The sequence below is a fragment of the Sciurus carolinensis genome, chromosome 7, assembly GCF_902686445.1.
Source record: "Sciurus carolinensis chromosome 7, mSciCar1.2, whole genome shotgun sequence".
In the NCBI taxonomy this organism is placed as follows: Eukaryota; Metazoa; Chordata; class Mammalia; order Rodentia; family Sciuridae; genus Sciurus; species Sciurus carolinensis.
In genome coordinates this window covers 113,705,312-113,719,257 of record NC_062219.1, presented here as the reverse complement: position 1 = coordinate 113,719,257, position 13,946 = coordinate 113,705,312, and the positions used below count along the sequence as shown (strand labels likewise).

The window sequence follows — 13,946 nt, the reverse complement described above, 5'->3', positions numbered from 1 at the left end:
TCCCAAAGCGGACCTTCTAGGAAGCCATCTGGGCAGAGACTGGGGGAAGAGCACATTTTGCCTATTCTGAAAAACTGCCCTCACAGGCACATACAGCATCCCAATGTTCTCACAAAGAGGAAGGCCCCTTCTACCTTCCAGCCCATCCCTCCAAAAAAATCTTGCTCCCTGGCCCTGGAAACCAGTTCCATCTTCAGATTTGCCAGAAACTACCAGATTCATCACAAAGAGCTGTGGGGCCTCCCGGATTCCCAACCCCGGCCTCCTACTCCCATCCCTGAGAGCTACTTGGCAGGAAGAGGAATCCAGTTCCTCGACTCACAGCAGTCAGGGGCCCCAGTACCCTAGCTTCCCTGCCAGCCAATCACAGTCGTTTGCTTGCTGCCCTCCTCCCTGGGAGATGGGGCCCAGAGACTTCTCTCAGGGTCAGGAGAATGCTTGGCTAGCTACAGAGCAAGGTAGAGGGAGGTGCCAGCTCACCCACCCTCTCCCCCAGGGCCCTTAGGAGATGATCTGCAGGCCCTAAATACCCTCTTCCACATTCAAGCAGCTCCCCACCTCCTCCCCTGCCTTGCCCAGGGAACCCAACCCCAGTGCCTAGCAAGAGGCCCAAGGAGCCACTTCCCAAACCACAGGAGTGACAGCAGCTCCCCACAGGATTATGAAAGCCCTGGGTCAGAGTGGGTGGGACAGGGGAGGGGGCATCATTATCACATCGGAAGCAGCTGCAGCTCATCTCCTCGTCTGTCCCTCAGCTCCAGCCTTTGGCTAAGGGGAAAAGGGAGAGATGACCGTTTCCACAGGCCCAAAGCAGCTGCTCCAGTTTTTCAGAATGAGGACAGGGACGGGAGGATTAGGAAGGAAATGTCTTTGAGAATAGAGGGGAAAGGAAAGACCTAGGATGAAACACCTCAGCACTTCCTTAGAGCAATCAGGGCCTGGCTTTAATCTGCTCTGGGAGCCTTTTCTATCACAAAGTCCACACGGGGATAAAGACTCAACCAAGGTAGCCCCCGCCCCCTCACCAAGCACATTCCACTGCCCCACTCCAGTGGGGGTGTGCGGGCATGTCCTTCTGCTGCCAATAAATAACTCATGGGTGGCTGTATAAACTTAGAGGCAAAGTACCTACTGGTGAGTGTAGACACGCAGTTGGACTTGTTGCTATCTGGGGGAAAGACCATGAAGGAGTAGCACCCCCTGGAGGTCAGGAGAAAGGCATTTAGTTCTAGCCTGCAGCTCAAGCCCTGACCATCACACCACACTGCCATCTTTGTCTTGCTCCAGTTCTTTTTCAAAAAAGCCTTGGCTGGCCTTGCTCCCACTTCTCGGGGAGAAAGTCTCTGAGGTCTTAGTTTTCCTTTTCCTGGGAAGTAAAGAGGCAGTGTGGGGCTGGGGGACTACACGCACCCGCATCTGGTGGGGAGAGACAGCATGGTCGGTGTAGATGCAGAGTTTTTCGATAGTCAGGGGCGTGGTTTCCCGCAACTTGGACGCCAGCAGCATGCAGACCGCACCCAGGAGCTGCAACTGCGCCTTTCGGGTGGGGACACAAGACAGGTAGCGATCCAGGTAGTTCATGGCCAGGGGGAAGACTTCCTCCTCACAGCGCTGTTCCTCACACACCTGGGGGAGGGCACACAGTCATTCTGGGGCAGGAGCCTGGGAAACAGCATTGAGGGGATTGGGGGACGCAGAAGGGAGGTGCGCTGGGGAGCAAACACGGGAGAGAGGGAAAGCTACTTACAGTGAGTGACAAGGACCAATAACGGAGGAGGATGCACCCTCCCCAAGGTGACACCCCGCCACATACACTTCCTTTGCGTTGCCTCCTCCGCGCTCCCCGGGGACCGGGGTTAAAGCAGAGGTGCCCTTTCTTAGGAAGGATTCCAGAGACTCCTCTCCTCCACAACCAGAGGAAGGGGGACGGAAGTGTCGCCCATTCTAGCCAGAGGGCTGGGACCTTATCCCCATTACCACCCCCACTGCACACACCCAAGGGGAAGGGAGGAGACTCCTGCCGCTGTCTCCCGCACTTTTCATTTCCCTGTCCGCCGGAACAGTGCGCGCGCCACCCCCACCGGCTTCCCCACCAAAACCCCGCGACAGACACAGGAACCAGCTCTGGAGCGGGGGCGGCCGAGCCCAGGGATTTCCAGCCGCATTCTCCTGAGAAGACCGCGCGGGGGAGGGAAGCTGAGGGAAACCGGAGGGAAGAGGGTGGCCCTTGTCCTGCTTTCCCGGCCCAAAGAGAACCTTAGCGTGCAAATGAGCGGCAGAGTCCGAAGGAGCGGATCAGGGTTGGGGAAGGAAAGGGGATACGCGAAGGCAGCTGGCTAGGGTGCCCGCAAGAAAGGCCAGGCCCCGAGAGTCTGGGCCACCAGAGCATCTTGCAAATTATTGTTGGGACCATGATGTCCGGACAAGGCGACCTCAGTTAGTCCAGAGCCCGGGGCGGCGCGGGAGAGGGGACCCGTCCCGGCGGTACCTCCAGCATCCAGTACGCCAGCATCTTCCGCATGTGCGGTTTGATCTCCTTTTGCACGCACTGGAAGTAGGAGGCGCGGGGCACGTAGCGCTCCTCCAGGCGGAGCAAGCTCTGCAGGACACGCTGGTCCCCCAGCAGCCGCGGGTCCGGCCCGGCCCGGGGCGCGTGCCGGGTGCCCTCACAGCACAGCAACTCCATACTTGGGCAGCGTACGGGCAAGGCGGGAGTGCGGGATCGCGACCCGAAAACAGGCGCCGGGCGGGAGAGCGCCGGGCGCGGGCTGCTCTGGAGCTGGCGCTGGCACTGTGCTGCGGAGTCCCAACCCGCCTGCCGCCCGCGCGCGCCGCTTCCCTGACAGGCGCCCCGCCCCTCACGACGATGTAGCAACCGTGGAATGCTTCGGACGTCGCAACGTTCCAAGGGGCGGGGCCGCCGGCGCCCAGACGGAAAGGGCTGGCGGGGAGCTCTGCCCTCCCTCCCCGCGGCCCCATTGGTCCGCCGGGCTCAGGCCGGCCGGCTTCCGGGCACTCGGGCCCTCCTGACCATCGGGTGAAGCGAACTTTCTGGGAGGTGGGCCTCGTCCCCATCAATGGGCCCTCCCATTTTGCTTCTCTGACTCCAGTCGCCCAGGAAAGAACTTTTCTCCGAAGATTATTCATTCATTCATGTGTTCACTCGTCAGCGGCTTGCTGTAGGGACTGTGATGAGTTTTTAGCGAATGCTGTTCTAAAGCACGTGATGTGTATAAATTATTAAATGTTCATGAAAACGCTAGTAGGTATTATACTTATTTTACAGACGAGGAAACTGAGTCACGGTAACTGCAACAATTGTATTGCTAGTCTGCAGCACAGCTAAGGACTAAGAAGTGAGTTATCTTGATCCAGAATCTGTTTTCCTCCACTCAGGATTGAACCCAAGGCCTCACACTTGCTAGGCAAGCGCTCTACCACTGAGCTACATCCCCATCTCTTTTTGTCTTAAGATAGGTTCTCACTAAGTTGTCCAGGCTGACCTGGAACTTACCATCCTTCTGGCGCAGCCTCCCCATAGCTGGCATTACAGGTGTGTACCACCACCCAGTCTCACCACTGCTACTTAAACATTTCCCAGAAAGGCAGCTTCTCACTCCAACTAACCTGCTGAGTCAGAATGTGCATTTTAGGTAGCTAGTGCCCTTTAAAATATGCACAGCTTTGGTCTAAATCAGCATATTAGAGAAATAAAATGGGGCAGAAAGATGGGTTCAAGCCCTCCCCTTGTCATTAAGTTGGTTATGTAGCCTTAGTTTCTGTTTGGGGAAAATGTGAGCAGAAGAAACTAGATTCTTTCTCCTTACTTCCCAAACTGGGTTGCTTTGTAGTCTCTCCCCACCCCCAGGCTGGATTCCTTAGAATAGGAGGCAGATGACAGACCCCCAGAAATGTTCCCAGTGGAGGAGACCTTGGGATCCCCGCCTCTCCTGGGGTCCTCCAAACGTTGAAAACACCATTGAAAGAAGTAGCTAAAGCAATGACAATGTATATAGAAGATGGAAGTTCCACGTGAACGCTTTTCTCAATGAATTGTTCTCTTTTATGTAATATTTTATATATATATTTATATTTTGGTACTGAGGATTGAACCCAGTGGTGCTTAACCACTGAGCCACATCCCCAGTCCGTTTTATTTATTTTATTTTATTCATTTATTTAAATGTGATGCTGAGATTCAAACCCAGTGCCTCACACATGCTATGCAAGCACTCTACCACTGTGCCACGACCCCAGCCCCCATGTTATTTTTCTTTATTTTAAGACAGGGTCTCAATAAATTACTTAGGGCCTCACTAAATTGCTTAGACTGGCTTTGAACTTGCAGCCTCCAAAGCCCCTGAGATTATAGGAGTGTGCTACAGTGTCCGGCATAATAAATTTTACTATAATTTTCACATCATGAAAATATTCTTTTGCACTGTAACAAACTTAGAAAAATTAGCTGAGACACAAATGAAAATAATAATCACTTGCAATTTCACCATCCTGAGATAACCCTTTAAAAATATCAATGTTTATTTTTCTAATACATTCATAACTACATTTTAATAGTATCATAAATTTAAACTAAAGAAATATGCCATTAACACTTCTTCATATCATTAGTATATGACATCAGTTTTACTAGCTACGTAGTATGTCACTGGGTGAATGTATTGTGATGTATTTTACCAAATCTGTATTCTAGTTCTTCCCTATAAGAAAAAATACTGTAAACCTTTTTGTGGTAGTATCTTTGTGCACAGTCATGATTATTTCTAGAAGTGAATTAATTTCTAGAAGTGGAATTTCTCAATGTAAGGTTATGAAACATTCTGAGGCTTTTGATACAGTTCTTATTACCAAATTTTCCTGCTGGAAGACTGAACCAATCTACTTCACCAACACTAGATCTCTATTTTTTAAAAATAACTTTGCCTGTAGGGCTAGGTATGTAACCCAGTGGTAGAGCATTTGCCTAGCATGCCCAAATCCCCAGGTTCAAGTCCTAGCATGCAAAAAAATAAAAATAAAAAAAAAGAAAGAAAACAGCCTTGCCAGCTAGCAAGATGGGAAGCGATTTATTAGTAATAATAAATCTATTCTGGCACATTACTAGACATTTATATTTCTTATGTAAATTACCTATCATGTTATTTGCTCATTCTCATCAAGGTCTAAAATAACTACTGCTTTCTACTCCCAGAGAGAATTGGCCTTCAACTACACCAAGAGGGATGTAAATTAGATAATAGGTAGAACTCCAATTAGAAAATGATATGGGAAAGGAGAAAGCACCAGCATATCCTTCTCTGCAGACCTCCATAACAGCACAGGCCCTCTCACTGTCCTCCCCACCTCCCCACTTCCCTCCATCCCTGGCCACCTTGTTTCCTCTACCTAAAGTATCTTCTCGCCTCTGCTTATTTATTCGTCTTCCTAGACCCAGCTCAGGTCCAAATTCTCCAGGCAGCCTTCTAGAATGGTCTGGCCACAGGAACCAGCCATCTGGCCTCCATGCTCCCCACATCCCATTCAACATGCCCTGCACTTAGGCTCGTACTTGCCAAGCTCCTCCCCCAGCCCCACCAGAGCATAAGCTCTGAGAAAGGAAGGACAATTCATGAATGAATGAGGATCCAGGTACGTGTCACTGAGCAAGGGGCTTACACTGTGCCATCTCATCCTCTAAAAACCGTTTACCATGGGAAAACAGGTGTGATAAGATTAAATAACTCACTGAAGGTCTATTTAGCTCCCCCAAACTGCAGGCTTTCTATGTGCTATACAACCAGTCCTTAAGGACAGAGGCTGTGTCCTATATGCCTCTGTCTCCTCTGCAGGACCTAGCACTTTGCTGTGACCACCAGCAATGGTAACAGTCCTTTGTTATACACCTTCATTTCCAGGCACTACACAAACCTGATATGTATTAAATAATTTCATCCTCACAACAACTTCATGAGACATAAATTGTTATTTTTTCCCCTCTTTAACAGGAAAGATAACTATCACTCAGAGTGGCTAAGTAACCAGTTCAAGGTCACACAGCTTGTAAGTGCGGAAGCAGGATTCAACCCAGGAGTCAGTCTAGCTCCAGAGTTCATGCTCTTAACCACTTCGTTCTGCAGCCTCTTGTGCTGTTTCATGAGTGTGTACTGATTTATTTGTTAAGGAAGAGGCACTGTCTGGTCCTCAAAGATGGGGTGTGAACCTGCATCCTGGAGAATGGAGCTCACAGTGCATAGAGCTTTATCAAAGTTACTCCTGCTTCACCCCTTGCTTGCACAAACAGGCCCAGAGCCAGCAGGTCATCCTGGACTTTCAGGACCAAGGAGCAGGCCAGACACAAACTGAGGAGGGAGGGGAGTTCAGAGCAGAGGCAGGGCAAAGGAATTCCTGGGAGGTGGATTATCTGCCTGGGAATTTCCCCAGTCACTTCCACCTCAAAGGAACAGGAGTTCCTCTCGATTTTTACCTAAATGGAAATTAAAAAAAAAAAAAAGACAAAGTAATGACCAGGGCCAATAGGGCAGGGAACTTCTGCTCAGGTACATTCCTTTAGAAAAAGTTACTCAAGCTGGGAGCAGTGGCGCATGCCTGTAATCCCAGCAGCTGGAGAGCCTGAGACGGGAGGATGGTAAATTCAAGGCCAACCAGGGCAATTTAGTGAGTGTCTTCAAATTGAAAATTGTTAAAAGGGGTGGGGATGTAGCTCAGTGGTAGAGTGTCCTGAGTTCAATCCCCAGTACTGCCAAAAAAAATAAATAAATAAAAAAGTTACTCAATGAAATAGCAAATTAGAAGAGGACTGGGAAGGGAATAACACAAGACAAAGGAGAAGCCCCAAGGAGGAAGGATACAATGCTTTCTTCTTCCTCCTCTTCACCATTGAAATGTCCCATCTGAGAATTGAGAAGGGGAACAAGGCAATGGGTGGGGCCCATCACCCCCTGGTCCACACTCTGTGGCTTAGTTTCCTTCAAACCCAGCAAGATGATAGGTAGTGCCTATCAAGCATGGGGCTGGATTCGAGGAACCCCAAATCAGGGAGGTGGACAAGGCTCTGAAGTCGGGCTGCTTACAGTTCAAAACCTGGCTCCCTGCCTTATGACTTTGAGGAAATGACTGAAACTGTTTCCCTTTTTTTCCAATCTGGATAACAATTGTCCTTACCCTATAGCGGTGTTCTGAGGACTAAATGGGCAGAAAACATCTCCCCCTGATCTGATGCAAAGAAAACATTCAAAGTTGGTAGTTTATATAATAACTGTTATTATTATTTCCTCTCTCAAAAAGTACATTCTTCAGGGCTGGAAATGTGGCTCAGGGATAGAGCCTTGCCTACTCATTTGTGGTTGAATCCCTAGCACCAAACACACACACACACACTAGTTGTGATTGTGGGATTTAAAAGCCAGACTTCTTCATACATATGCATTGTATCAGCAGTAAACATAATACAGGAGTTGGGATTGAACCCAGAATCCTCAGAGAACAAAAGAGACACCCTATCTCTGAGCTACAAATATACAGCCTGGTCTCTCTCTTTACCATCGAGCTCCCTCCCCAACTCTTTTTAGTTTTTGTTTTGAGACAGGATCTAGGCAAATTGCTTAAAGCCTTGCTCAACTGCAGAGCTTGTCCTTGAATTTGGGATTTTCCTGCCTCAGCCTCCTGAGGCAATGGGATCACAGGTGAGGGCCACCCCAGGGCGTGGGTCCTTTCATTTTCATAATTGTTAGAAAATTAACATTAATTCAATTCCATAAACAATGTAAATGCAAAGTTGCCCAACTGTCCATTAATATCCTTAAGAAGCACTTTTTCTTTTTCAACCCCAGATACAATCAAGAATCATGTTTGTATTTAGTTACACTCTTTACTCTCCTTCAGGGTTTTTTGGTTTTGTTTTTGTTTTGTACTGGGGATTGAATCCAGGGGCACTTTACTTCTGAGCCCTTTTTTTGTTTTATTTTGAGACTCACTATTTTGTTTTATTTGGGTCTCACTAAGTTGCTTAGGACCTTGCTAAATTGCTGAGGCTGACTTTGAACTCCCAATCCTCCCATCTCCAGAGTTGCTGGAATTACAGGCATGGACTACCCTCACCAGCCGAGTTAAACATTTTTTTCCAACAGTAAACAGTAAGTATTTATTGAATGGATAAAATAAACACAGAAATACTGTGTGAGTTAAAGAAAACAACGCAGCACACAGAGCCCTGGCTGTCAGCATGTTCTCTCGGACAGAATTCACCAACAGCCACCTTCCTGACTCCAGATGTTTTGTCCTGCCCAGGCAAGCAGGAGGAGGGGTGAGCATCCACAGAGCCAGTTAAACTTTTTTGTTGGAGGTATTATATAGATGAAGTTGTGTATAAGTGTATATTTTATTGTGAAAAAATTAAGCATTAAACTAAACTGAATATAATTTAGTTTCTTCTTTGTGGATTCAGAGATACTTCTGTGTTTACCATATCCTGGGTTTCTATTTTGAGTACCTATTATACTTGTACAACATTTCACATCAGTAGTCTTTTTTTTTTTTTTTTTTTTAGATGTTTATAGACATTTACTTTATTCATTTATTTATCTCTGGTGCTGGGAATTGAACCCAGTGCCTCACAAATACTAGGCAAGTGCTCTACCACTGAGCCACAAACCCAGTCCTCACATCAGTAATCTTGAACATTTTTCCTTGTCCATTCCCATCAATAAACCCAGAGCACATTTTTTTCAATACCTATAGAATACTTAACTTTATAAACAATGTCCATACTTGCTGCTCTAACATATTATGTGCACTATACAGTATACTAAGAGATGTTAAAAGAATCAGTGGTGCACACCTGTAATCCCAGCAGCTTGGGAGGCTGAGGCAGGAGGATCACAAGTTCAAAACCAGCCTCAGCAACTTTGTGAGGCTCTAAGCAACTTAGTGAGAATCTGTTTCAAAATTTAAAAATAAAAATAAAAAGGACTGGGGATGTGGCTCAGTGGTTAAGCTTCCCTGGGTTCAATCCCTGGTACCCCTCCAAAAAAAACAAAATTCAAATATAATTTTCACAGTTCCTTCCCAGTCTGAGAATGTCTTAAACTTGGAGTACACCATTACTTGCTGTCCAGCTTCCAAGATAGACTTCACCATTGGTCAAGAAACATTTTTTGTTTTGTTTGTTGGTACTGGGAATTGAACCCAACCAAGTGTACTATATCACTAGTCATATCCCCAGTCCTTTTTATTTTGAGACAGAGTCTTGCTAAGTAGCTGAGGCTGGCCTTGAACTTGCAATCCTCCTGCCTCAGGCTTCTGAGTCACTGGGACTATAGGCATGAAACACTACACCTGGCACCAAAAACAAACAAACAAACAAAAAACCCAAAAAGCAACTCTTTCTATTGACCCTGAATGAGCCTTGAAAGTCTTCTCAACACAGCATTCCGAATCAGAGCTGGTATGTGAATTGACCTGTTTTCTATTTCACATAGGATGCTGGCTTCTTGGCACCCCCCCATATATGTCCAATACATTAAACCCAGTGTCTCCAAAGCTGCCATCCCAATCTTTGCCCCAACAAACCTGCTCCTCCTAAAGACTCCTCTCCTCAGAAAATGGCAACTCCATCCTTCCAATTTCTCAAGCCAAATAGTGTAATGCTCAACTCCCCCCTCTCTCAAATCCCATACCCTTCCACCTGCAGATCATAGAGAGGATACTTTTAAAACCTCTCCAGAGGCCAGGCATGGTAGCACATGCCTGTGATCCCAGTGGCTCCAGAGGCTAAGGGAGGAGGATCATGAATTCAAAACCAGCCTCAGCAATTTAGTGAGGCCCTGAGCAACTCAGTGAGACCCTGTCTCCAAATAAAATTTTAAAAAGACCCACCCTTGCGCCTCCTGCCTATTCTCAGCCCAGCAGCCTCCTGGGGCTGTCCACTGCACTAGGAGTGTCTGCCAAAGACAGGACACGATCTGCACCTTTCACCCCATTCCCTCCTCTCTCTGTCCCGCCTCAGCTCTGGCCACACTCTTCTGTCAGCAGGTGTGCTCCCTTTGCACTGGTGGTTTTGTCTGGAATGTTCCTTACCACCACCCCCCCAACACACAATGGCACCTACTTCAGAGAAGCTCGATGGGGAATCTTTTTTGAAGGAATAAATAAAACAAATGCCATGTGAGGAAAATGCCAGTACAAGTCATGTGCTAAATGGCAGCTCAGACGTGGTGAGGGAGCCAGTAGGCAGGAGTGGCACTGGACCCAGAAGCCAGCAGCATCCCATCCAAAGTCAGGAGGTGCTGCTTAGCTCGACCTTTGCTACATGATGGTAATGAATGTTGCCATGTGCTCCCTGTTTTCTAGAGAAATGTCCACAACTAAAAAAACAAATAACTCTGCAGGCCTCACACCCTGCTCTCTGGACTGTGTCTGAGGGGGCAGGAATCAGTTTGTAATCTCTAGCACTGAGTTGCTTGGGAAAAGAAACCTCAGGTACCAGCCTGAACCTGTCAGATCCCTCCTCATTAATGAGAACGCAACCTATATATACACATTTGTTTTTCCTCCTTCTTTTTGGCTATCAGTATTCTGATAAGTGAGCCTTTCTAAAACCAGATGCAGTGGCACACACCTGTAGTCCCCACTACTGAGGAAGGCTGAGACAGGAGGATTGCTTGAATCCAGGAGTTCGAAGCCAGCCTGAGCAACATCAACCCCCCCTCAAAAAAATAAAAGGCTTTCTATTAGATCCTGTTTTTCAGGTAAGGGTAAGGAAAGCTTCCATGTCGCAGGTGAGGAAAGGTAACCTGCTATAATAAAACACCTGGCAGAGAGAGATGCCTCTTCATACTCTCAGCCAGCATGCTTTCCTTGTTCAAGAGCACAGGATAGTGCAGTCATGGGTTGGTAAGTGAGCTCTGGAGTTAGGTTTGGTGCCTGGCTATGCTATGTGCATGATCCTGGGCCAGTTCTTTCCTGTCTTGGTCTTCTTATTTCCAAAATGGGCCCAGTCAAAGCACTTACCTCCTATGGTGGTCATGAGGATTAAAATGATTAATAATAAAAGCACCCTGTATAGCACCAGGCTGTAGTGAGCACCTTTACTGAAAGGTAGCTGTGATCACTAACAATCCTCACATATGAAGTGCCCTCCCTGGTCTTGGGCAGGATTTAGGCTGCCCTGGGACATGCTAGACATAGGTCAGAGATGAGAAGCTTCCCTTTTATGAGTTCCCAGTCTTAAAGTGGATGACCCTGATAATCCTACATAATGGAGGAATCTAAGATGCCATTAAGATAGAAGGCTCTCACCTGGGCATTTGCAATCCCCACCAGAGGTAGACAGGGTAGTTCCTGTGAGATGGAAAGAGCAGGCTGTGCTAGAGTAGTAGGGACTGATGGTCCTGGTCACCTGAACTCCATGAGACAGTCCATGGTGCCAGAACTAGGACTGCAGCTCAGAGAACAAGTGGGAAGAAGGCAGAGGCAGGAAGGAGGCACCCCAAAAAGACCTGAGTGGTATATCCCAACATGCACTAACAACCCCGGGCACACACCACACATTTCAGGTAGTAATTGAAATAGTGTAGTTAGCTTGCTAAGCACGCTGTCTTAGCTAGGCACTGAGAGCTCTAGCACACTTGCCTTATGCTTCTAGTTGCTGTTGGGACTCTCAGAGACAGATGGGACATGAGGGGCACACACAGGCGAGGCAATCCCCAAAGACGCACGTCCAGCCAGCAAGGGGCTGTCCTAGTTGCACTCCCCAGAAGCAGCCCCTGAGACAAGAATTCAAGTGAAGCCACGTGGTTTAGAGGTGATTTACTTGTGAGGTGATTCCAGGAAGCATCCCAAGAGGAACGGAGCTGGCAAGGGACAGAAGTGACGGACTGCATTACTAAATACCCACTGTGAGTAAATGGAGCTCAATCCTGCCTCCGAAAGCAAAAAGTGCTTGCCATAGAGTGTCTAGCAGAGGGGTAAGGGAACTGGGATACTTGTCCCCCAATCCTAATGCCACTGGTTAAGACTGCTGGGGAGGGGGGTGGAGCAGGAGTAATTCCCGGGCACTTCCAGCCTCCCTGTGGGAGGGCACCATGGACTTTGACAGTCAGAACAAGCTGACAGGGTTGCAGTGCTGGCACTTAGAAGTGAAGCTGCTACCCGCTGACGGTAGGTGCCACGGACATGGCGGCGGAGACTGACTGAAGGTGCTGCCTGGTAGCACTGGACTTGGACCCCGGCAGTCAGGAGCCAGACTCCACATTCTAGGTCTGAACAAATATCCTGTGCTCATTTTGATGAGTATGTGTGGATGCGTATATGTGTGCATACGTGTGCATAAGTGTACCAGACCCTAAACCTGGAACTTTACCAAGTTTCTTTTTAATTTAATTAAAAAGTTGAATTTAAAATAGTAAGCAGCCAGGCATGGTGGCGCACGACTGTAATCCCAGTGGCTCAGGAGGCTGAGGCAGGAGGATCGGGTGTTCAAAGCCAGCCTCAGCATCTTAGCAAGACCCTGTCTCTAAATAAAATATAAAAAAGGGCTGGGGGTATGGCTCCGTGGTTAAGAGCCCCTGGGTTCAATTCCCAGTACCAAAAAATCAATTAATTAATACATTAATTTAATTAATATCAAGTAGACAAACAGCAGAGGAGCACATGGAAGTGGCAGCGTGAAGGTAAAAGGTAAAGACAGATAACTGGGAATTCGCAGAAGAGGAGAAAAAGGACAGAATGTTAGTCTGAAAATCTCGAGCCCCAGGTCCGGGCTCAGTCCCAAACACACACATCCACCGGGCAAGTGTCTCGACTCTGGAGCCAGTTTCCAGTCTGTAAAGGGGGATAACAACACTAGATAGAGGGTGGTTCTAGGCCCAGATGAGATACTGTGTGGGTTCAAAGGCACTGAGTAAACTGGGACACACTAGGCAAACGGAAGGGACCCTGTGGAGAAGCAGCAGGGGTGGGCTCCCCGCTGTGCCCCTCCTTTGTGTGACCCACAGACTCCCACCATCACCACCCAGATTGGGAACAGAACCCAGACTGTTGAGGTATCAGGTGTGCTGTGTTGCTGGGTGGGGTTTCAGGCACTCCCTTCACTCAGAAGCTGAATCTATGATATTCCAAACCAAGTCATAACAATGCCATGATTGGCACTTGCCATAATCCTAACTAAGAGAGTATGGCGGTAAGTCAGCCACTGAGCTTCTAAAAATGGGGCACAAGCTGGGACAGGGGCACAAACCCAGCAGGGTGGTGCACACCTGAAATCCCAGCGGCCCACAAGTCTGAGGCAGAAGGATCAGGAGTTCAAAGCCAGCCTCAGCAAAAGTGAGGTGCTAAGCAACTCAGTGAGGCCCTGTCTCTAAATAAAATACAAAATAGGGCTGGGGGTGTGGCTCAGTGGTCGAATGCTCCCAAGTTCAATCCTCAGTACCAAAAAATAAAAATAAAAAATAAAAAAATTAATGGAACACAAGAGGAAAACAGTTTTTCTGCCTTGTGTGAGAATGGAGTAAGACATTCTAGAATTTACTGAATGCTTAATATGTGCCAGTCACTATTCTAAGAGTTTTTTTTAAACAACTTGTGTGTTTTATCCATATAATGTCAAACTTTAAAGGTAAAATACTATTATCATCTCATTGTATAGGGAGGTTAAGCCACTTAACCAGTTGACATGTAGCTCTGGGCTTGCAGAAACCACTCCTCTTTCTTTCTTCCCTTCCTTTCTTCCCTGTCCCCACCTCTCCACCCTACCTCTTTCTCAGTGCTGGGGACTGAACTCAGGACCTCACGTGCTAGGCAAGCACTCTACTACTGAGGATCAACCGCAGCTGGAACTTACACATTGGGGGGAGGGGTACCAGGAATTGAACCCAGGGATGCTTTACCACTGAGCCACATCCCAGTCCTTTTTATTTTTTATTTTGAGACAG

The 13,946-nt window shown here is 47.8% G+C and overlaps 2 protein-coding genes across 5 annotated transcripts in view; both read right to left on the bottom strand.

Annotated features, from left to right (window-relative positions):
- The window catches only part of Ccnd3 (cyclin D3), a 90,337-nt gene that overhangs the window by 4,062 nt on the left and 72,329 nt on the right, over window positions 1–13,946 (bottom strand). Inside the window, exons 1-2 of one of the 4 annotated variants that reach the window (XM_047557451.1) lie at window positions 2,489–2,847; window positions 1,411–1,626 (exon numbers count right to left, since the gene is read on the bottom strand). The exons of 1 other annotated variant lie outside the window; for it this stretch is intronic. In XM_047557451.1, coding sequence (XP_047413407.1) covers window positions 1,411–1,626; window positions 2,489–2,686 — 414 coding nt within the window. In that variant the 5' untranslated portion in view covers window positions 2,687–2,847. Of the gene's footprint in view, window positions 1–1,410; window positions 1,627–2,488; window positions 2,850–13,946 lie in introns of those variants that run through there. 2 more of the 4 variants (XM_047557453.1, XM_047557452.1) reach the window with 2 other exon arrangements.
- The window catches only part of Med20 (mediator complex subunit 20), a 114,066-nt gene that overhangs the window by 27,836 nt on the left and 72,284 nt on the right, over window positions 1–13,946 (bottom strand). The window lies entirely within an intron of this gene.